General features: G+C 38.2%; 1 protein-coding gene across 1 annotated transcript in view; it reads left to right on the forward strand.

The window, feature by feature from the left end:
• Positions 1–25,242, forward strand: part of LOC150077385 (uncharacterized) — a 214,918-nt gene that overhangs the window by 181,685 nt on the left and 7,991 nt on the right. Inside the window, exon 10 of the mRNA XM_090386145.1 lies at positions 5,230–5,360. Within this exon, the coding sequence (XP_090242271.1) occupies positions 5,230–5,360 (131 nt within the window). The remainder of the gene's footprint in view (positions 1–5,229; positions 5,361–25,242) is intronic.

Genomic DNA, 25,242 nt, shown 5'->3' on the forward strand with positions numbered 1-25,242 from the left:
GGTGATCCATAGTTGAGAATCCTGTCCTAAAGCCAGCTTGCTCTTTCGGTTGATTCTCATCAAGTATTCTTTCTACTCTGTTAGTAATGACCCTTGTGAACAACTTGTAGATGTGGGATAACAAACTAATTGGTCTATAATTTCCAATTTCTGATTTATCTCCTTTCTTATGCAGCAAAACTATGATTGCATTATTCCACTGCTTAGGCATCACACCTTTTCTAATGCACTTTGTGAAGAGCCTTGCCAGTTTTTTGTGTTATGTCTCTTCCTCCCAATTTTAAGAACTCTACAGTAACTTCATCTTTCCCCGGGGCTTTCCGATTCTTCATTTTCTTCAATGCATGTTCTGCCTCATCAGGAAGAATATCGGGTATGTCGTATGTGTTGCTACTTTGCAATCCATCTTCCCCACTGCTGGTATCATTCCCTCGCTCCTTGTATAATTCTCTATAGTAGTCTTCTGCTATTTGAATTATGCCTTCTCTGCTGTAAGTCCAGTATCTCCTTAAATTTATTCAGCCTATTAACTTACACAACGACATTTGTTCCAGCAATTAATCACCCGCTGGCTAAAGGCAAATTTCTGCACATCTATTCTACATCTGTCCTTTCTTAATTTGAATTTATGCCCCCTTAGGTTCGTAATCTGAACAAGTGGAAAGATCCCATCAGAATTCAGCGTGCTGAACCCATTCAAGGCCTTGTACACCTCAATCAGATCACCGCGCAGGTGCCTTGTCTCCAGCCACTGCAATTTGCAGAACTTAAGCCTCTCTTGGTAAGAGATCCCCTCATTCCCCTCACCAATCTTGTTGCCCTTCTCTGTACACACTCAAGCAAATCCACATCCTTCCTAAAATGAGGCTTCCAGACCTGTATGCAGTACTCAAGGCGTGGCCTGACCATTGCCTTATACAGAGGGACAATCACCTCCTTTTTCCTGATGCATGACTTTGGGGGGGGGTACCCAGTGCTGATGCAAATGCAGAATCAGGATTTAGATAATGTGCTAGCTACTATTATTATTATTATTATTAGCCATATGGTGGAAGGAAGCCTGAGGCTTATGCTGCTCCAGCCAAAAAAGAAAAATTTCCCACATTACCCTGAGAGAGAGAGACAGAAGTAAAAGTAAATCATTCTTCTCTTTCTTGCCTTCTTGGCAAGAAAGAGAAGAATGATTATATCCAGCTCAAGAACCTTGGTTTGCCAAGCCCATACTCACCAGATGTGAGCCCCTGAGGCAACTGTATGTAAGTATTTTTAAACTCCGTTTTATTACGTATGTTATTACTAATAGATCTTTATATAATGTTTTTATGGTGTAAATTGGAACATAAAGGTGGTTCTAGGAGTGTAACAGGAAATTACCGACCATTCAGTATAACTTCAGTAGTATGGAAAATCATGGAGGCAATGATCAAGGGTGGAATTCAGGATCATTTAGATGGAAATGGAATTCTATAGGATAACACAGCATGGTTTGATTTAAAGGGAAATCACGTTTAACGAATCTGGTTAGTCATTTTGACAGGTCACTCGTGAACTGGATTTAGGGAATAATTTCGACATTGTTTATTTAGATATCAGTAAAGCATTTGACTCTGTCCCACATGAGTGATTACTTTACATGTTGGAGCAGGCTGGAATCAAAGGGAAAATCCTTAGATGGATAACGTGATGGCTTGAGGGCACCAGGTAGAGGATTATGATAAATGGTTATTCCTCAGATTGGGTTAATGTAAGTAGTGTGGTTCCCCAAGGATCAGTATTGGGACCACTGTTGTTTTTGATTATCTTAAATGACATAACGAATCTGGTTAGTCATTTTGACAGGTCACTCGTGAACTGGATTTAGGGAATAATTTCGACATTGTTTATTTAGATATCAGTAAAGCATTTGACTCTGTCCCACATGAGTGATTACTTTACATGTTGGAGCAGGCTGGAATCAAAGGGAAAATCCTTAGATGGATAACGTGATGGCTTGAGGGCACCAGGTAGAGGATTATGATAAATGGTTATTCCTCAGATTGGGTTAATGTAAGTAGTGTGGTTCCCCAAGGATCAGTATTGGGACCACTGTTGTTTTTGATTATCTTAAATGACATCTATGAAGGGATAGAGGGCGTGATGTCTAAACTTGCAGATGATGTAAAGGTCGGTAGAGTAGTTAATGATCGCCGACAAGCAGAGCTTCTTCAGAGTGACCTAGATAGACTTCCGGGATGATCAGAAAAGTGGCAGCTATGCTTTAATTCAGCAAAATGCAAGGTCTTACACCTGGGGAACAGTAACCCCAAAATAACTTATACACTTGGTAGAGTTGAACTAAAGTAGTGGAGGAACGGGACTTGGGAGTTGTCCTAGAATTGTGGACAGGTTGCAATGTTGCATGGTGTCCCATCGATGATTTATCGAACATTTGCTAGTAGAGATAAGGGCATCATAATCACATAAAGGTAATTTTATAACCTTTATGTGATTAAATTATAAACAATTATTTTTTTTAAACTAGTACCGAAAAATCGGTATTTCAATACCGGAAAAAAATTACCGGGATCTCGGTATTGTAAGCCCTACTCTATTCCCTTTAAAGCCCACTTTCCAACATACCATATCTTCTGTTTCTTTTGCTATTGATGAAATCAAAAAACCAATAAATGATCTTCCTATAATGTTATTTGTCACAACCTTATTCATAATTATTAATTAAATTCTTTATTGTTTATATCTTTCACTCTCTTAATTTTTTTAACAGGTCTTAAAGAGAGAAATTTTCCTAACCCTTGAATCTCTTACAGTGTCTTTAGCTATAAATTCATGTGGATCCAAATAGATTCCTATAAATTTTAGAATCCTAATATTAGATGTACCCATATTCGTAATCAGCCTTCTGCACTAAGTGGGGCTCTGCTGTAGTCACCTTTCCTCTTCAAGAGCATCTTGTGGGATGTATGATGACTCTTCCTATGATTAAAGCCGGCCCATTTCAAAATCGGCCATGTGGTAGGCAATGGCATACTACCACATTATCTGATGCCATAGAGACCATAACAAAACCAACTCCAAAAACTGCTGTTAAAAGGAAGACCTGCAACTAGGTGGAAAGATGGGATCGGTGAACTTTTGGGCGTGACATTTTGCAATGCCGCTCGTATAGCATATGATCGATGCAGTTGGAGGATTTTGTTGGTGGCCACAACAGCTCCTCAGGAAACTGTGACTGGAAGAAGAAGAAGAATATTCATAAGCTATTTTGACCAATTGCAGTTTCCTCTTATTTCTGCAAATTGCTTCACCAAAGAGCATCTCTTACTCTTCTCACTAAGCACATTCTTCCTCAGAATTTCTCTTATATCGATTATTGGGGAAAAAAAGGTGTCCATATTAACCAACATATTTGAAACCTTTATTTGCCTCTAAGGCTTTTAGCTTAAACTTTTTTGCAGACCCCCAAGCTCAGCAAAATTATTTGTGATGTATATTCTTTCAGTTTTTAATTATATGAAATTTTGGATATTTACAGACCTCCTGGATTATCTCTACAGAATCCAGGGGTCCACAGATCAGTACGAGAAATACTCTTTTAATCTAATTGGCATTTAATATAGTCTTTCTTGACTTCACGTTTCCCTTTGATAGTGTAAACTGTGCGTCCTTTACTCTCTGTTAGATTCCTTTGATATTAAAAGGGATATTTTTCATTTTATCCTATCTTCTCTTTTGAATAGCACACTGGTTCTCTTGTCTGGTAATCAGATTCTAAATAGAAAAGTTTCTGTGGTGATTCTGCAGGATGGCTCTGTCTCTATTCACAAAGATCTTGGCTTATTGATTGATCAAAATTTTCAGCTTAGGTTTCACCTACAAATGTTTAGATCTTCATTAAGAAAACTGTGGCTTAGTAAACAAAAACTTAGTCCATGTCTCCAAAGCTCCCATAATAAAAGAAATATATAATGACCCTGTTGTTCTGCATCCCCATCCCTGTTGGGTGCATCCCCATCCCTGTTGGGGATGCAGCCATTTATCTTCATAAATGGCTGCATCCCCTCTATGTTATGTATCAGCTTTTAGAAAAGAGTTAACTTTATTTTGTTTAGTTTCTAACTCCATTGTGGAGTATTTTCAAAATATTACAGCAGTGTGTTCTTTGTATTATTCTTTCTCCTCTCCTCTTGTATATATTCTGTTGCAAGTTTAAGGCACTGTATAATTTGTTTTATGTTAAATGGGTTTTTTTTTTTGTATCATTTTAATCTCTTCTAATGTTTTTATAATAAATGATATTTATTTTATTCTTTTATGTAACATAATTTTATAGTGTGGTACATACTATTTTCACATAATCTGGGAACAGTGTAGCATAGTATTATTAGTGTACCTTTTAATTTAGTACATACTCTTAATTAGTGTGATCTTTCTTAATTTAAATTTAAGCTAAAATCATGCCTCAATCAAGTCAGTGTTAGCTGACTTGGTAGAATTAGCATTAGTGTACAAACAGGTATGCCTGCTTGTACAATAATGCTAGTAGCATAGTAAATAAATTTGACAAATCTGAAATACTAAGTCATCAGATGTAATCATTATAGGGATATGAGAAACATGGTGCCACTCAGATATTAGTAATGGAAATCATGCAAGAAAGCAAGCTTATACAACATTAGCCAAAAAAAAACCATGTCACCTGTCCATCTCCCTCCTTGATTTTATTCAAACTACAAACTTCAATAACACAGATGCAAGTTTGTTCCAAATTTCAGCTATCCACTGGATGAGGTCAAATTTCTACATGTCAGATCTGCAACCATCTTTCCTCAATTTGAATATATGCTACCTTATGTGCAGTTTGAGCAAGAGTTTGGATTCAATTGGCATTGCACTTAACCAAGCCATTCAGTGCCTTAAACACCTCAGTCATATCTCCTTGCAGGTGCCTAGTCACCAGATGCTGCAGTTTGTATAATTTGAAGCCTCTCTTGGTAAGCGCACCCTTTTGTTCCCCTCATTACGTCCTTCTTGCTGAGATAATTCTACTGCTTAGACTTAATTTACTTGTTTTCCCTGTTTTAAGTGGGCAAATAAGTAAATAATTAAAATAATTATTTTTTTAAAAAATAATAATTAATAATATTTTAAATATTTATTTTATTAATAATATTTTAAAAAATCAAAAATAATTAAATTTGAATAAGATTTACATGCTCAGTTATTTAACAGATAGTAGTGCTGCAGAAGATGGTGGCCCTAGTAATCGTTGTGTTCAACGTCATTGTGCTGCTTCACTGCCTGTTAGTATTCCAGTATGGTCCCCATTCAATCATTCCAGTGGATCTGAAGAAGAAGAAAAGGTACAGAAAAAATGTTTTATTGATATGTAATTATGTTTAGTTTGTTAGATAAACTGAAAATCTATTTAGCATTAGCATTAGTAGAGGCATACGATGCAAGAAAGCAAGCTTATGTAGCATCAGCCAAAAAAAAAAAAAAAAAACTTCCACTTCACCCCTCCGTTCGTTCGAAATACCTGTCCAGCTGAGCCTTAAATTTATTTAGGCTATCAACTTCCACAGCAACGGATGGAAGTCTGTTCCACCAACCAACCACGTGCTGGCTAAAGGCAAATTTCCGCACGTCTATCCTACATCTGTCTTTCCTCAATTTGAATTTATGCCCTCTCAGGTGATTATTCTGAGCAAGAGGAGGAATCCCATCAGCATTGAGCATGCTCAAACCATTCAAGGCTTTATACACCTCTATCAGATCACCTCGCTGGTGCCTAGTCTCCAGACACTGTTATTTGCAAAATTTAAGTTTTCTTCGTAAGAGCAACCCTTTGTTCCATTCACTAACCTTATTGACCTTCTCTGTACTCGTTCCAGCAGCTCTACATCCTTCTTGAAATGAGGCCTCCAGACCTATATACAGTACTCAAGGTGTGGCCTAACCATTGTCTTATACAAAGGCATAATCACCTCCTTATCCCTGCTAGAAAAATTCCTGTATATCATTGATAAGACACCATGAGCGACTCTTGCAGCCCATCTGCACTGCTCAGAGAACGTCATATCTACCTGCACAATTACCCCCAAGTCCTTTTCATTCTCTACCACTGTCAGCGTAGTACCACAGAGTTGGTACATTGCTCTGGGGTTGCTGTTTCCCATATGTAGTACTTTACATTTGTCAATATTAAATTTCATTTGCCACCTCTCAGCCCATCAAAGCAACCTTTCCAGATCCTATTGCAGCAGCATAGCGTCAGTAGTGTCCTTAACAACCCTGCCAACTTTTGTATCGTCTGAAAACTTGGATATTAAGCTTGATATACCATCATCAATATTATCTATAAATACAGAGAACAATAATGGACCCAATACTGAACCCTGAGGGACTTCACTAATAACATTAGTCCATGATGAGCATTGTCCATTGATTGCCACTCTCTGTCTTCTCCCCCTCAACCACCCCCTTTATCCATAGCAGCAATTTGCCTCCAATGCCACACTGCTCCAATTTGTGCAGCAGTCTTCCATGTGCAACAGTATCAAAAGCCTTTCTAAGATCCAAATATATAATATCAAAGTTATTCCCTGCATCCAGTTCTTTTGAGACTGCATCATAGTATCCAATTAAATTGATCAGGCAAGACTTCTCCTTAACAAAACCATGCTGTATCCGAGCTATAACTGAAGTCTTGTCTAGATAATCCTGCAGTGCTTCTTTAACCAGTGCCTCCATTAATTTTCCTGGAACAGAAGTTAAACTCACAGGTCTATAATTACTTATGTCAGCCTTTGATCCCCTGAGTCCAAGGAAGCTCTCATAATTATGGCTAAAGGTTTGCTTACTTCCTTTGCTGCCTCCTTTAATATAACTGGATAGATGCTATCCACCCCATGTGCGTTTCTTGTGTTTATCTTCAACAATTTCTCCTCCACTTTACTCTCAGTTATTACAAGATTATCTGGCTTACTTTTTTTTTTTTTTTTTTTTTTTTTTCTTTTCTCCTTGTTAGTTGTTGGCGCATCAGCTTCTATGACCATAATGCACCTCCCAAAGTTTTTGAATTTTACTGTGATCCAAGCCCTAGGCAGGAATCGAACCCACGACCTTTTGGTTGCCCGGCAGGCACTTTATCTACCTGGCTAGCCCGGTCAGCATCTAGCTTACTGCCAGAGTTGAATACACCTCTGGCATTCCCCTCCCTGAATAACTCCTCATGTGTCAATGTCGATGCAAAATATTCATTTAGTTTGTTAGCTACCTGAGCAGGATCATCAGCAATTGAACCATCGATATCAAGTGGACCAATCTGATTCATCCCCTTCCTGCTAGAGTTTACATAAGAAAAGAACTCTTTGCTGTTTTTCTTTGCATCCCTTGCCAAAGATTTCTCATAATCTGCCTTCACCTGCCTAACCTCCTTTGTAACTTGGTTACAGATCAACTTATATCTATCATAGGCTTCTGTGTCATGTGTTAATTTATATGTATCCCAAGCATTTTTCTTCTCTGCCATGTCTCATTAGTTCATTTGACATCCATTTAGGCCTAAACCATGAACAATATTTCTTAGTTGGTATGTAAAGCCTAGTAGCTTCCAAGATAAGTTCTTTGAATGCTTCCCATTTTGAATTTGCTGTTGGTAACATCATCAGTTGGTCCCACTGTATAGAATTTAAATACTGTCTCAGACCATCGTAGTCGCCTTTACGAAAGCAATTACCCTTCCCTTTACTCCTGATGGTTGTTACCTCTTTGAGTAAATCCCACTTCAGCACACTGTGATCACTGCCACCCAGTGGTTAGTCTAACTGCAGATTCTTAATGCATGAAGAATCACTATTGATAATCAAATCAAGAGTATTACTCCCTCTAGGTGTCTCGAGTTGCCTCTCGAACATGCTGATATAGAAAAATATCATTCAATAAATCGACAAAAGCCTTGCTAGTGTGTGAGTGACCAACCCACAAATTCCACTCAATATCTGGGAAATTAAAATCCCCCATTATGGCCCACTCTATTTCCCTGTACAGTTTCTTATTATACTCATCAGAGTCATTAAGCCTATAGCACACTCCTACTCTCAATTTTGATCTCCCAGTGCTTATGTCACACCAAACTGACTCGACACTGCACTGTCCAGCGATGTCGACTGGCTTCACTTACTTGGATTTTATGTGTTTCTTAACTAATAGCATAACCCCTCCTCCCTATCCTATCTATCCTTTCTATAGACATTGTACTCCCCAAATTCCAGTTCTGCATTCCTTATATCTGTGTGATACCACCTCTCTGATATCTCAATAATATCTGCCTTTGATGCTTTGAGCAATACCTCAAAATCATCAAATTCATTTACAAAAATGTGTTTACTTGTACTGCAATGACTCCCAGCAGTCTCTGAAATATCCTGCATCTTGTTTTCCAGGCTTCTGCTCATCCCAGTAGAAGCAGTGCAAGAATCACTTTCACCTCTGCCAGTGGCTACTGTTAATCTATTAGTCCTTGTATTCCCCCAAGCTAGCAGTTTCCAACCCACCTAACACTGCCTTGATAGCATCAGCAAATATTATTGCACCCTTTCTATTTAAGTGTATCCCATCCCTGTAGAAGCAGTCCCTTCTGTTGACCAGGCTGAAAAAAATTCTACACCTTGAGCCTTGCACAATCTATCCAGGGTCGAATTGAACGACGTTTATGTCACTAGCAATTACAAACATTTATTTTTTTTACCAAATCTTTGATAAGTGTGTGTATATGTCACTACATTTCAGTTAGGTCACAATGCAAATGTCTAGTTCCTGGATGTTGCTATTTTGAGAACCCTAATCTTCCTGCACCCTTTCCAACACATCTAAGTCCTTAAAATGAAGACTTAATCAATGTATCATTTACGAATTGTGTACAATTTTTGACTGTTTTTCTTTTAACATATTTTATTTTTAATATAGTTCTGTGTTGTACTGAAGTTTTGCTATTTTACTCTGTAATCTAGAAATCATATTTCTAGAAATCCTGGGTATACAGGCATCCATATACAAAGGCCCAGTATATGCTTTTCCTTGAAAAGTCAGGAAACTAAAAATTGGTTAAGAAAGTTAAGGAATTTTTATTTTTGATCAATTTAAGGAAAATAAGTTTTTGGCACAGTGTCAGGGAAAAACAATGAAATTTAATTAGGGCTTAAAGTGAAGTTAGGGACCCTTGACTTAACAAAGCATTATTAAAATATCACTGTTATATATATGAGCCAATATGTTATAAAGAGCAGCAGTTTCTATTTTTTGAAGTAACCTTCATGTGAAAACTAACTGCTTATTCTGCACAGCAGCAGCCCCCAAGGCAGAATGCGCTGGTCCCAAAGGAACTAGTAGTTGTTGGTGACTATATTGACAAAGAAATGGGAAACATGCTTTGTAAAAAGGCTAGGTGGAACAGGACCAGAGTATGTCTGCTAGGGACAAAGATTGATGACATTGTAGAGCGGATATCATCTTTTAAGGGCACAAAAGGTGATATAGTTGTACACGTTGGCACTAATGATATTAAGAGTAGGAGACTGGCGGAATTACTTAACAAGTACAGGTCACTGTTGAAAAAAAGCCGTGAATTAGGGTTGAATTTGAAAGTGTCTGCAATTCTGCCCAGACACGATAGGAGGAAGTATATGATGAGAGCCCTGTCAAACAATTCGGCCCTGGAAAGATTGTGCAAGGCTCAAGGGGTAGAATTTTTTTCAGCCTGGTCTGTACTTGTTAACAGGAGAGACTGCTTCTACAGGGATGGGATACACTTAAATAGAAAGGGTCCAAGAATGTTTGCTGATGCTATCGAGGCAGTGTTAGGTGGGTCGGAAAACTGCTAGATTGGGGGGATACAAGGACAAATAGATCAACAGTAGCCACTGGCAGAGGTGAAAGTGATTCTTGCACTGCTTCTATTGGAATGAGCAGCAGCCTGGAAAATAAGATGCAGGATATTTCAGAGACTGCTGGGAATCACTGGGGTACAAGTAAACACATAGGTTGTGTTAGGGTAGCTATGAAAAAGAACAGGTGCATGTATACATGTGTCTACACCAAAGCTAGGAGTTTAGTAAATAAATTTGATGAATTTGAGGTATTGCTCAAAACATCAAAGGCAGATATTGTTGGGATTTCAGAGATGTGGTGTCACACAGATATAAGGAATGCAGAACTGGAATTTGGGGAGTACAATGTCTACAGAAAGGATAGACAGGATAGGAAGGGAGGAGGGGTTATGCTATTAGTTAAGAAATACATAAAATCCAAGGAAGTGAAGCCAGTCGACATTGCTGGACAGTGCAGTGTCGAGTCAGTTTTGTGTGACATAAGCATTGGGAGATAAATTGAGAGTAGGAGTGTGCTATAGGCCTAATGACTCTGATGAGTATAATAAGAAACTGTACAGGGAAATAGAGTGGGCCAGTAAATCAGAGAGTCTTATAATGGGGGATTTTAATTTCCCAGATATTGACTGGAATTTGGGGGCTGGTCACTCACACTCTAGCAAGGCTTTTGTGGATTTATTGGATGATTGTTTTCTACATCAGCATGTTCAGGAGGCAACTAGAGGGAGTAATACTCTTGATTTGATTATCAGTAGTGATTCTTCATGCATTAAGAATCTGCAGATAAATGAACCGCTAGGTAGCAGTGATCACAGTGTGCTGAAGTGGGATTTACTCAAAGAGGTAACTACCATTAGGGCTAAAGCGAAGGGTTATTGCTTTCGTAAAGGAGACTACGATGGACTGAGACAGTATTTAAATTCTATACAGTGGGACCAACTGATGATGTTACCAACAGCAAATTCAAAATGGGAAGCATTCCAAGAACTTATCTTGGAAGCTACTAGGCTTTACATATCAACTAAGAAATATTGTTCAAGGTTTAGGCCTAAATAGATGTCAGATGAACTAATGAGACATTAATTTTAATTTCCCAGATATTGACTGGAATTTGGGGGCTGGTCACTCACATGCTAGCAAGGCTTTTGTGGATTTATTGGATGATTGGCAGAGAAGAAAAATGCATGGGATACATACAAGTTAACACGTGACACAGAAGCCTATGATAGATATAAGTTGATCTGTAACCAAGTTACAAAGGAGGTTAGGAAGGTGAAGGCAGATTATGAGATATCTTTGGCAAGGGATGCAAAGAAAAACAGCAAAGAGTTCTTTACTTATGTAAACTCTAGAAGGAAGGGGATGAATCAGATTGGTCCACTTGATATCCCGATGGGTCAACTGTTGATGATCCTGCTCAGGTAGCTAACAAACTAAATGAACATTTTGCATCGACATTCACACATGAGGAGTTATTCAGTGAGGGGGAATGCCAGAGGTGTATTCAACTCTGGCAGTAAGCTAGAGAATCTTGTAATAACTGAGAGTAAAGTGGAGGAGAAATTGTTGAAGATAAACACAAGAAAGGCACCTGTGGCGGATGGGATCTATCCAGTTATATTAAAGGAGGCAGCAAAGGAAGTAAGCAAACCCTTAGCCATAATTATGAGAGCTTCCTTGGACTCAGGGGAAGTACCCATGGACTGGAGATGTGCAAATGTGACTCCAATTCACAAAGGAGGATCAAAGGCTGACAAGTAATTATAGACCTGTGAGTTTAACTTCTGTTCCCGGAAAATTAATGGAGGCACTGGTTAAAGAAGCACTGCAGGATCATCTAGACAAGACTTCAGTTATAGCTCGGACACAGCATGGTTTTGTTAGGAGGAAGTTTTGCCTGACCAATTTGATTGGATACTATGATCAGTCACAAAAGAATTGGATGCAGGGAATAACTTTGATACTGTTGCACATGGAAGACTGCTGCACAACCTGGAGCAGAGTGGCATTGGAGGCAAATTGCTGCTATGGATAAAGGGGTGGTTGAGGGGGAGAAGACAGAGAGCGTTAATCAATGGACACTGCTCATCGTGGACTAATGTTATTAGTGGAGTCCCTCAGGGTTCAGTATTGGGTCCATTATTGTTTTCTGTATTTATAAATGATATTGATGATGGTATATCAAGCTTAATGTCCAAGTTTGCAGACGATATGAAGGTTGTCATGGTTGTCAAGAACGCTACTGACACTATGCTGCTGCAACAGGATCTGGAAAGGTTGAGCAGATGGGTTGAGAGGTGGCAAATGAAGTTTAACATTGACAAATGTAAAGTAGTACATATGGGAAACAGCAACCCCAAAGCAACGTATCAACTCTGTGGTACTACACTGACAGTGGTAGAGAATGAAAGGGACCTGGGGGGTTGGTTGTGCAGGCAGAAATGAAGTTCTCTGAGCAGTGCAGATGGGCTGCAAGAGCAGCTCATGGTGTATTGTCATTGATATGTAGGAATTTTTCTAGCAGGGATAAGGAGGTGATTATTCCCTTGTATAAGGCAATGGTCACGCCACACCTAGAGTACTGTATATAGGCCTGGAGGCCTCATTTCAAAAAGTATGTAGAGCTGCTGGAACGAGTACAGAGAATTGCAACAAGGTTAGTGAATGGAACAAAGGGGTGCTCCTACGAAGAAAGGCTTAAGTTTTGCAAATTACAGTGTCTGGAGACTAGGCACCAGCGAGGTGATCTGATAGAGGTGTATAAAGCCTTGAATGGTTTGAGCATGCTCAATGCTGATGGGATTCTTCCTCTTGCTCAGAATAATCACCTGAGAGGGCATAAATTCAAATTGAGGAAAGACAGATGTAGGATAGACGTGCGGAAATTTGCCTTTAGCCAGCGCGTGGTTGGTTGGTGGAACAGACTTCTATCCCTTGTCGTGGAAGTTGATAGCCTAAATAAGTTTAAGTCTCAGCTGGATAGGTATTTCGAACGAACAGAGGGGTGAAGTTGAAGTGGTTATTTTTTATTTATTATTTTTTTTCTGGCTGATGCTGCATAAGCTTGCTTTCTTGCATCAAATGCCTCTACTAATGCTAATGCTAATATATATTGATCAAATTAATGGGAATATTTTATTAAACCCACTTTACTGCATGAAATATTTAATTTGTTTATTATATACAAGGATAAATTGATATAAAATAGGCCCAAGCATTTCCAGTAATTAAATTAAATTGGACATGTCATTTCTATACTGAAGCTATCTTCAGGCCTGAATTGGGGAATATGGGAACACTAGCTACATAAATGGCATTTTGATGGAAGAACTGGATGCTCTTGAAACCAGATAACAGTGACCTTGAAGTAAAGAGATGAATTGGTGCTGAATTATCATCATTACATCAAGAAAAATAGAAGTTGAAACTGGCATGAGATAGGGAGGAATAAACTGATAATAGCTGAAAAAGAGTAGCTCATGATTATTACTAAAAAAAATACCTTTAATTTCAAGTAGCCTGAGAAACTGACTCTTCCTGCTTACATAATCCTGCTACTCAGACTTTGTTTACTTGTTTGCTCAGTTTGAAGTGGAAATCGGCAAAGATTCGGAAATCGGTAAGACGAATAAAAGAATATATTCATATTTCTCAAAGTGTATATGCTTTTTATGTTTGTGCTGGAAATCAGATTGACATTTGGGCGGGGGGTGGGGGGGTGATGCTTCTGTAAAATATATATTTGCTGTTTTGACCTTGCTTGATAATATGGCATACACAAAGGGTGCCGAAATATTTTAATATTAGGACTGACAAAATGAAGCAAAGCATATTCGGCACTTAAGGTTAGGCAAGCTGAAAATTATAAAATAAGCAATATTATTACATGCATACTGATTATTATCGAAATTCAACTCCAAAAATAATCAGATAAACACTAAAATAAAAATATAAAATAGAAAATATAAAGTCAAATAGAAGTGATTAAGTTACTGCAAACAAATGAAAACCACATTTTCAACTGCAACGTCTGAAGGAAAGAAAAAAGGAGCCAAAGTTACAGTACAGACGTAAAGTAGTATTTGGAAAAGAGCAATTTGCATGGACTCAGTATATTATGTGAAAATGTTAGTAATAGTAAGAAAATAGCATCTCTTCAGTCCTTTATATCTTAATAATATTTGAGAAATAAAAAGGAAGAAACTCCTTAAGTTGAAAGTAAGGATCAGCAGTGACTCAGGTATGTCCTGGGTTGCAAGCCCAAGACATACCTGAGATTGGACATTGAACAGAAATCCAGAGTCCATTGCATGTGACCTTAAAGGTGATTAGGTGAAGCTTGAATTGGAAAAAATAAGATGAAAACCTTGAATGGAGAAAATTTCTTGAGTAGAAAATTAAGGACGAAAAATCCTCAATTGAAAAAATTGACTTACAATAATATAAACAGTAAATAAAGCTAATTATATAGTATTCACTAAGTATGTAAGACTATGTATTAGTAAGGCTGAATGAAGCAAGCAAGCAAATTTTCTGAATTGGTGAAAAATAAAATAATAAAAATTCAAATAAAATAGAATATTCATACTATTCCCATTCTCACAAGGTAATCATTTAATTCCTGTTTAAAATTAGTCAGACTTGCTGCCAGTTCCACTAAACACTTGGAACTCTTTGACTTCCTCTCTTTGAAACTTGACTTTCTCCAGTCAAACTTTCCTAATAGTGAGGAATCGGTGATTTCAATGTTCACAACTCCAGCTGGTCAAGATGCTGAGGCTTTTGCAATTACTATTGACCTCATACAGATTGTTCATTTACTTACCAGAATACTAGACAATTTGATCTAACACACTTGATCTTTTTCTTACAAACAACACTTCTAATTACACAGTCAAGGTGAGTGGTCCTCTAGGTACCTCAGATCACAACTTAGTGATAGTCTCTTTTCCAATAGAGCTTTTCTCTTATGGCCATTCTCAACTTCGTGTTGTTTGGCATTACAAGAATGCAAAATGGGACGATCTCAGAGATTTCTTTTCTTTTCCTTGGCCGGATTACTGTTTCAAATCTTCTGATGTCATCATTTGCTCAGATCATGTCAGTGAAATTATTCTTGTAGGGATGAAATCCTTTATCTAACCTTGGTTTTCCAATAAATTTGCTAAGGCTGTTCAAGATAAGAATGTTGCATTTGCAATTGGCTTTTATCCATATAAGATAAACACTAAAATAAAATATAAAGCAGTTATTAATCAGTCCAAACCAGATTTCAAACAGACTAAGAGCAGAAAATTTGCTTCTTGTCCAAATAGTAGTCGAGCATTCTGGTCTCTTGCCAAAGCTATTTGACGCATCTTTTGCCCATCTCTTCATAACCAGATGGTTCTATTGCCACTTCAGCCAAAGATAAAACTGATCTGCTAGCATCCTATTTTACTTCAAACTCGTGTATTGATGCTCTTGGTAAACCATTTCTCACCATTCCCAGTACACTCCATTCAGTGCCTCCTGTAGTATTCCGTCAAAAAGATATCAGAAGGATTTTGATCAATCTTGATGCTGAGAAAGTGGTAGGTCCTTGATGGCATTCTTCCACTTGTTCTGAAAACCTGTGCTCCTGAGCTTACTCATGTTCTGTGTTGCCTTTTTCACTTTCTTATTCCAAAGGTGTTTTTCTGTCTGCTTGGAAATTTGCTCATATCCAGTCAGTTCCTGAAAAGGGTGACAAATCCCTCCCATCCAATTATCATCTCATTGCACTTACATCTACTGATTCAAATATAATGGTAAAATCTATTAACTGCCAACTCTTAAAATATCTGGATCCTTCCATTTGATCAATAATTGCCAGTATATATTCCATCAGTGTAGATTAACTGGTGTAGTGTTATGCATCTGTGGATAAATTTAATGGAAAAGTTTGGTGTAATTCAAGCAGTTGCTCTTGATGTTTCAAAGGCTACTGATCATGTTTGCATAAATGTCTTCTAAATAAGCTTCCATCTTATGGTTTGCCAACCATGTTTTGTAATTGGGTATACAGTTTTCTTGTCTGACTGCTCATTGTGGGTGATGCTTGTGTAAAATATACAAATTTTTTTGTATATTGCTGTTTTGGCCTCTCTTGTTAATATGGCATACACAAACATGATGGTAGATGGCTCTCTGTATTCTAACTTCTCCACTAATGCTGTTGTTTTCCCAAAGTTCAGTTCTTTCTCCCACTCATTTCCTCTTGCATATTAATGATCTTTTTCCATTTACTGGAAATGCTATCCATAGTTTTGCTGATGATAGCAAATTCCATCTTCCAGTTTGAGAAACCTTGCCCTGCACAAACAGCTTCAACTTTTTGAATATGCATTACCAATTCCTTGAATGCTGATCTCCATGTAATTCTCCTGTCAGGCAAAGATAACTAGTTGACTTCAATCCTTCTAAAACTCAGTTCTGTCTTATATCTCACAAAAAGGATTCTGGCTAAGGTAAAGAAAGCCCACACGAGAAGCATGCAAAAGTTCGATGAAATTTACCAGTAAAAGTACTTTGCCGTAACGGCATTTGTATTGTTGCTCACTCAGTAAACAGACGGTGGGTGTTATTAGTCTGAAGTAGAAGTTGAATCCCATGTTGAGCTTGAAACCCTCCCGAAGTGGAGGGGGGTAACCTGACCTTTTTTTCCTTTAGAATCACTAATTGAATCACGAACAGAGTCATATTGGAAGTTCTGGCATTGTAAAAAATGTTTGTAACATAGTTTCACCGGTAAACTTTTTTGAAGTTTGCCATGCTTCTCGCGTGGGCTTCCTTTACCTTTGCCTTTTTTTTTTTCTTAATAAACAATTTATCTACTAGTCCACCAGTGATTCTAAAGAAAAAAGGTCAGGTTACCCCTACACTTGATAGAAACAAGATTGAACAGACTGTTGGCATTCGAGGTGAGCGGACGCGCTTAGACAGGGCTCCTCAGTTAAGTGGTTTACTTTTGGATAGTGCTTTTAAATATTTGATTTATTTAGATATTGTTGGATTATTTTGTTATAGGTTTTCCTGTAACTGTTTGATTTTAATAATATTATAGATATAATTTTTTAAAGTTACTTTCATTAATATTTATTTAATTTTATAATGGTAGTTACGAGATCTGCCTTAAACACGTCACAGTGTATCGTGACTCACACAGAAATAGCAGATGGCGATTTACGGGTGAGTAATGATTTAATCCATTGTGGAACCTGTGGAATGTTTTCCAAGGTTGACCTGGTGACTAATCCTACCTCACCTGGGGATTCTTTTCTTTGTGATCGATGTAAAGAGTGCGCCGAACTTAAATTACAATTTAGTGCACTGATGGAACAATTTGAGTCCCTGAAAAAACGAGTGCTTGCCCTCGAAAATAATGCATCTGGCAGCTCGTCAGGGACTCAAAACTCCAGCAATCTACCAAGTGATGCACACCCGATTCAAGCCTCAAAACAGAAAAACCAAGTGCAAACTACTCTGGTTAAAAAGGACATTGTTTTATTAGGAGACTCTATTGTCGGGGAAACGGGGAATATGTTTTGTAATAAGGATAGGTGGAGCAGAACCAGGGTATGTCTGTCGGGAGCAACTATTGATGTCACCAACAGATTGTCAGATTTTAAAGGGGGTAAAGAAAATATTATTATTCATGTGGGGACAAGTGATATTAAACGTACACGATCTGACGATTTGGATTTGTTGGAAAAATACCGGACCATGCTGAGGAAATGTCGTGAGCTAGGCCATAATGTCTATGTATCTGCAATTCTGCCCAGACACGATAGGAGGGATTATATGTTAAGAGCCTTGTGGATTAACTCAAGACTTGAAGGAATCTGCAAGGCTTTAGGGGGTAAATTTCTATCAGCATGGCCCACACTTGTAGGTAGAAGGAATTTGTTTTGTAGAGACGGGATACACTTAAACAAAGGTGGTGCAAAAGTTTTTGCCAGTATTATTGAGGATACCTTAAAGGTTCAGGGAAACTGCTAGTTAGGGGGGAGGTGGGTAATACTGACACGCGTTTATCTGATAATATTGGTCAATGTAACTCTTGCACATACCTTAAGAGTTCTTATCTGTTACCCCAGCTGGACGTATTATCTAGATGTTCTGGGGGCAAAGACGTTTCACGTGAGCGGGTAGCTAATATCAGGGAAGAGAGCCTAAAAAACTTCAAGGGTTGTGTTAGGGTTGTTAAATATACAAGAACAGTAAATCTTAATTGTTTATACAGTAACGTTAGAAGTGTCATCAATAAAATGAGTGAATTCGAACTGCTGGTTAAAACAAGTAACGCGGACATAATAGGGCTTACAGAGACGTGGTGCCACCCGGAAATTGGGGATGATGAGTTTCAGTACGGCTTGTATAATGTATTTAGGAAGGATAGGTTAGATAGAAGGGGTGGTGGGGTAATGCTTCTTATCAGAAGCAGCCTGAGTGCGACGATAGCTTTCCCGGATTCAGACATTTCACATGCTAGTATAGAGTCTGTATGGTGTGAGATAGTTGAAAACAAAGGTAGAATGCGAGTAGGAGTAATCTACAGACCAGGTGATTGTGAAGATTATGACATGCAAATGGAATGGGCAAGTAAGCGTCAATGCCTTATTATGGGTGATTTCAATTTGCCTTTAATTGATTGGAGTAAATGGGAAGGAAACTCGACATGGGGAACAAAATTTTTAAATCAACTAGATGACTGTTATTTGTATCAACATGTCAGGGAAAGTACTAGAGAAAAGAATGTGATCACGGAGTTCTACGGTGGATGATGACGAGAGAGGTAGCAGAAGTAAAAGGCAAAGGAATGGCTTTTAATTTCAGAAAAGGAAATTACGATGCCTTAAGGTACAACATGGCCTCTATTAACTGAGTAGATATCGTGCAGTGAATGAATACAATTGAACTGTGGTATGCTTTTAAAACATTAATCACAGATGCCTTGAATGCGTATATACCATGGGTGGTAGAGGCCGACAGTTTGGGGAAATTCAAAGGTCATCTGGATAGTACTTTCGGGTAAGGGAAGCGCATAGGATGATAGGTTTAATTTCCTTTTTTTTTTTTTTTTTTTATTAATTATTATTATTTAGTTATTTATTTTATTTATTTTATTTTATTTTTTGTTTTTATCATTGTTTTGTTCGGATTTTTTTTTTGGCTGGTGCATCATAAGCCATAGGCTTTCTTGCACCATGCGGCCATTACTAATACTTCGGGAAGGTTTCAATCTCCCATGGGATTCAATTTCTACTCCTGACTGGTAACACCCACTGAGCGAGCAACAATACAAATTACGGCAAAGTATTTTTACCGGTAAATTTATCAAACTTTTGCGTGCTTCTCATGTGGGCTTTCTTTACCTTCGCCAGGATTCCTCTACTCCTATGCTTATCTTCAATGACACTGATTCCTGGGCAAGATCATATATCTCTATTGGGGATTACCCTGACTTCTAACCTCCCTTGGTATATGCACTTGGTATAGGCTAAGAGTAGAAAACTTGCTTCTTGCCCTAATGGTAGCCGAGCATTCTGGTCTCTTGCCAAAGCTATTGGCCGCAACTTTTGCCCATCTCTGCTCCCACCTCTGTCCAAACCAGATGGTTCTGTTGTCACTTCAGCCAAGGAAAAAGCTGACCTGCTAGCATCCCATTTTTCTTCCAGCTCATGTATTAATGATCTTGGTAAAACACCTCCCACCATTTCCAACACGCTCCATTCAATGCCTCCTGTGGTCTTCCGTCAAAAGGATATCAGAAGGATTTTGATGAATCTTGATGCTAAGAAAGCTCCAGGTCCTGATGGTATTTCTGCACTTGTTTTCAAAACCTGTGCTCCTGAACTTACTCCTATTCTTTGCCGCCTTTTTTCACTCACTTATTCCAAAGGTGTTTTTCCTTCTGCTTGGAAATTTGCTCATATCCAGCCAGTTCCTAAAAAGGATGATGACAAATCCCTGCCATCCAATTATCGTCCCATTGCAATTACTTCTACTCTTTCTAAAGTAATGGAGAAATCAATTAACCGCCAACTCTTAAACTACCTAGAATCCTTCCGTCTGATCAACGATCGCCAGTATGGATTCTGTCAGTGTCGATCCATTGGTGATGTTCTGGCTTATGTTACCCATTTATGGACTAATTCAATGGAACGTTTCGGTGAAACACAAGTAGTTGCTCTTGACATCTCAAAGGCTTTTGATCGTGTTTGGCATAAAGGTCTTCTAAACAAGCCATCTTATGGTTTGCCAACTGTTTTTAGTAATTGGTTATCCAGTTTTCTCTCTGATCGCTCACTGAGAGTGATGGTAGATGGCTCTCTGTCTTCTAAGTTCTCCACTAATGCCGGTGTCCCACAAGGTTCAGTTCTTTCCCCCACTCTATTCCTTTTGTATATCAATGACCTTCTTCCATTGACTGGAAATCCTATCCATAATTTTGCCGATGATAGCACATTGCATTCAACTTTCCATTTTGAGAAACCTTGTCCTGCTCAATCAGCTTCAGCTTCTCGAAAATCTGCTACCAATTCCTTAAATGCCGGTCTTCAGGTAATTCTCCAGTGGGGCAAAGACAACTTAGTTGATTTCAACCCTTCTAAAGTCTTGTCTTATATCTCGATAAAAGGATTCTTCTGCTCCTATGCTTATCTTTAGTGACACTCCGATTTCTAGGCAAAATTCTCTTTGATATCTTTTGATATCAGGGCAATAAGAGATATCTTTTGATATCTCTTATTACCCTGACTTCTAATCTCTCTTGGCACAAGCACATTACAAATATTGCTTCCTCTGCATCTAAAAAACTTGGTTTTCTCTTTCGCTCTCGACATTACTTTTCTTCCAAACAGCTGCTCACTCTGTATAAATCGCAAATCCGCCCTGCTATGGAATATTGTTCCCACATCTGGGGTGGTGCCCCCAAAACCTCTCTCAGGCTTCTTGATTCCATTCAGAAGAGGGCAGTTAGGTTAATTAATGATTCATCTCTAGCAGAGTCTCTCCACTCACTTTCTCATAGACGTACTTTTTCTGCTGCATGCCTCTTCTACAGATAGTTCCATGGGCACTGTTCTTCTGAACTGGCTTCTATAATTCTCGCTCTCTCTTTCAAAACAGTCCAAACACGTGCCGCCACCAGCCAACAGCCATTTACTGTCCAACATCAAAACCACAGAACCAACTTTTCATCTTCCTCATTTATTCATTCAACTGCCATTTTCTGGAACTGCCTTCCTTCATACGTATTTCCTGAAAATTACAATCTACAGAAGTTAAAGTCCAATGTCAACAAATATCTTCTTTCGTCTTCTCAACCTCCAACCCAAGCACGGTACTAAGTACTATAGGTTCTAATACCTCTCGTGTTTGGTGTTCACATAAAAAAAAACAAAAAAAAACAACAACATTACAAATATTGCTTCCTCTGCATCTAAAAAAATTGGGTTTTCTCTTTTGCTCTTGGCATTACTTTTCTCCCAAACTGCTGTTCACTTTGTACAAATTGCAGTTCCTTATTACCATGGAATATTCTTACATTGGGGGGGGGCAAACCCTTTCTCAGGCTTTTAGATTCCATTTAAAAGAGAGGATAGTTAGGCTAATTAATGATTCAGCTCTAACAGAGTCTCTCCTCTCTCTGTTTAATATACCTTCTGTTTCTGCTGCATGCCTTTTCTATAGATACTTCCGTGGGCACTGTTCTTCTGAATTGACTTCTATAATTCCCACTCTCTCTTGCAAAGCAGTTTAAACATGTCCCACAACCAGTCAACATCCTTTTATGGTCCAACTTCAAACTCATAGAACTAACTTTTCTTCTTCCTTGTTTATTCATTCAACTTCTGTTTTTTGGAACAAACTTTCTTCATACATATTTCCTGAAAATTGAAATCTACAGAAATTCAAGTCTAATGTCAACAAGTGTCTTCTTTCATCTTCTCAACTTCCAGCCTGTGCACAGTACTAAGTACTATAAGTTCTGATACCTTTCGTGTTTTCCTAAAAAAAAAAAAAAAAAAATAGCCTTTAATCTCAGTTATGACTGGATTGTAGGTCGGGTCAGTATCCGAACTGGGGTATGTCTTGGCGATTTTAACACTGCCCTGGAAACACTGCTTAATCATGATTATTCAGCTGTGTTTTTTTTTTTTTTTTTTTGGTCTAGGGGCCACTTCCATGTATAGAGCCTTCTCTTGGAGAGTTTGAAACCAGGTTTTTGTAATCATCAAGTTCCCCTTTTGGAAAAATTGTATAAGCCGATCCCGTCTTTCATTCCTTGCTCCAAAATTAAATTCTCCTACAGTTTCACAAGATTGACCTTTTCCAACCTTAGCATTCAGATCTCCCACAACAATAGTTAGGTCTTGTTTTTTTGTTAGTTTTGACTACTTCTTTCAGTTTTGTATAAAAACATTCAATTTCATCTCCTTGGTAGCATTCTTAAGTTTTCCCATAGCAAACAGCATTCTGATGTTCCATGTTCTAATTCACAAATGATTCAACATTTTCAGCCCTAGGGATTCTTAGCACCCCCGTCCCATTAAAGGGACACTGGGAACTCAGCACCAGTTGTTATCATTTTCTTGCCATGGTGATTGTTAGAATAATGATTCTATAATGCAATATTCTATAATGGATAGAATAATGCAATAGTTTCTATGCTGGCTTTCTGCATCGCAGTGCTGTAATGACAAAAAAATATTACTAAGCTGTCAGGACAGTGACTGTTCAGATAACTTCTATTCCTACTTATAGCCTGTACTGTAGGAGCTGCTGCCTTGTCTAGAGGTGTTATTTAGAGGAACTTTTCCTAGGTATGTTATTTTACTGAGCTAAAGAGTCAGATCTACCCTGGTTTGAATCAATGTTTCCTTCTCCTAGGTATCTCTCTTTGTCTGGCTCCTACCTCACAAAGATCTGTCTGGCTTGGGTGACTCTTCTAGTAGCTACGCTACTGTCGGCATGGCTGTTGAGATTGTCACAGCACACAAGCCCCATCACTGCAAGAAGGTGAAGGTACTAACAAATTCAACTCTACCAAGTGTATAGTTTATTTTGGGGTTTGCATTAAAACACTGCCACTTTTCTAGCCATTCTTGCACCTGTTCAAGTCATCCTTAAGGAGCACTGCTTGGTACTGATCATTAACTACTCTACCAACCTTTACGTCATCTGCAAATTTTTACGTTATGTCTTCTATCCCATTATCGATGTCGTTTATGAAAATCAGAAACCACAGTGGTCCAAGAACTGATCTTTGGGGGACCCTACTACTGACTTTACATCTATATGAAGAATAACTATTAATCACAACCCTCTGCCTTTTCTGCCCTGCAGCCACCCAGAAATCCATCATTGAATTTTTCCTGTAATCCTAACATGTTTCATCTTATAACCTCTCACAAGGGACTAAATCAAATGCCTTGCTAAAATCCAAATAAACTATGTTGAAATTGTTCTTATAACTATCTCATTAATAACTGTGTCAAAATAGCCTACTTAGTTAAATATGATTTTCCCTTAACAAAGATGCGTTGTGTATGACCTTCAGAATGCCATATCTGTCTAAATGTCCCTAGATTGCACCCTTAATCATTTTTCCTGCCACTGTAGTCAGATAGTCAGACTAACTAACTAAGTCAGAGAATGTATTGAGCCGTTGATGTTTGTAGTTACCATCTTAGAACTTAGTTATCATCTTAGTTACCATCTCTTAGAACCGCTTTTATGTATTGGTAATACGTTGACACTTTGCCAATCTATGGGAATCTCCCCTGAGTCCAAAGATGCCCTCATAATTAACCTCAATGGTTCAATACACTCCCTGGTGCTCTCCCTCAAAACTGCAGGGTATATACTATCAATTCTGGGAGCCTTGCTTGCCTTTATGCTTAAAAGTTTTTCTAATAAACAGTCATCTGTAATTTCGAAATCGCTAATTTCATGTGACTCAGCCTCTTCGCAGAATGAAGGGCCTTTCTTCAGTAAAGACAGAAACAAAGTACGTGTTCAATTAATCTGCAACATCAGCCGGGTTGTCTAAGACTTTGCCGGTGCACAAGGGTCCGATCTGATTCTCTTTTTTCTTTCTTTCTTGTATTCACGTGCATGAAAAATTCCTTTTTACTCATTTATTGCTCTCTTAGTCAGTGCTTTTTCATATGCAGCCTCACTCTGCACCCCCACTTTGCATTCTGCCCAATTAATAGGTACCATATAGCACTTTAAACTGTCAGTCTCCCCTCCTGAAATTAAAACCATTGCCTTTACCTTTAACTAATGCAACACCTTTCTTCATTTTTCAGCTGACAACTGCGTGATCACTACCTACCAATGGTTCCTGTATTTTAAGCCCTGTCATTAGCATAAGTAGTGGCAAATTATGCAAGAAAGCAAGCACCATGGGAGAAAAAAAAAACAAAAAAAAAAACATGAAACTCGATACTTCTTATTTCACTATAATAATAATTCCCTATAATTCCCTACCTCCTCTTTGCCTCCATCTTTAACAATTGGGGAGGCATTAGCACATCACCGATCTAAAAGAATCTGCCTGGATTCCAGTGACACTCTCATTAATATTAATAATCTCAACTCCAATATATCCATATTATGCAATTCTCTTTGCAGTTCTTATCTTGTTTGAAATTGTTTTTCATTCCCTCCAAATAGTTTGTTTGGTTCTTCCTTGAATTTATTTAAGCTATCAGCTTCCACAACAATAGATGAAAGTTTGTTCCAGCAATCAACTGCCTGCTGCACACCTTCCACACATCTATTCTGCAATGTAGTCTTAGGAATCCCATCAGCATTGAGCTTGCATGAGCAACCATTATTAAGTTTAAATTTTAAACTTTAAAAGATTACAAAATTGAAATTTGCTATATATTACAGAATTTAAATTACCAAAATATTACAGAAGTTAAACTGAGGAATTTATTGTAGCTTAAACACAGAGCGTACAGATAAAGCAGAAATATATGAGCTTTCGGCTATATGGTAGCCTTCGTCAGAATTAAAATACATGAATGGCAGTTGGAATGAAGATGTGCACTGCCAGGTGCGTGAGACGCGAGGTTTAATTGTTTGTTGACGTCTGTGGCTGTGACGCATGATGACGTGGCCAGCGCTTGTCCAATGACAGAACTACTGACTCTGTGATCGGGTTGACTTGGTAACCACTGTTCCTGTTTAAGGATTTATCCGAAGATTTTATATTTAATGATTCCAACCAGGTACGCTTTAGGTAATGGTGGGATCTGTCTACCACCACGACATCGCGGTGTGGGTCGATGTCGTGGTGGGTTGTCCAGACATGTTC

The sequence above is a fragment of the Mastigoproctus giganteus genome, chromosome 12 (assembly GCF_048544385.1).
Source record: "Mastigoproctus giganteus isolate SK-2022 chromosome 12, ASM4854438v1, whole genome shotgun sequence".
Lineage (NCBI taxonomy): Eukaryota > Metazoa > Arthropoda > Arachnida > Uropygi > Thelyphonidae > Mastigoproctus > Mastigoproctus giganteus.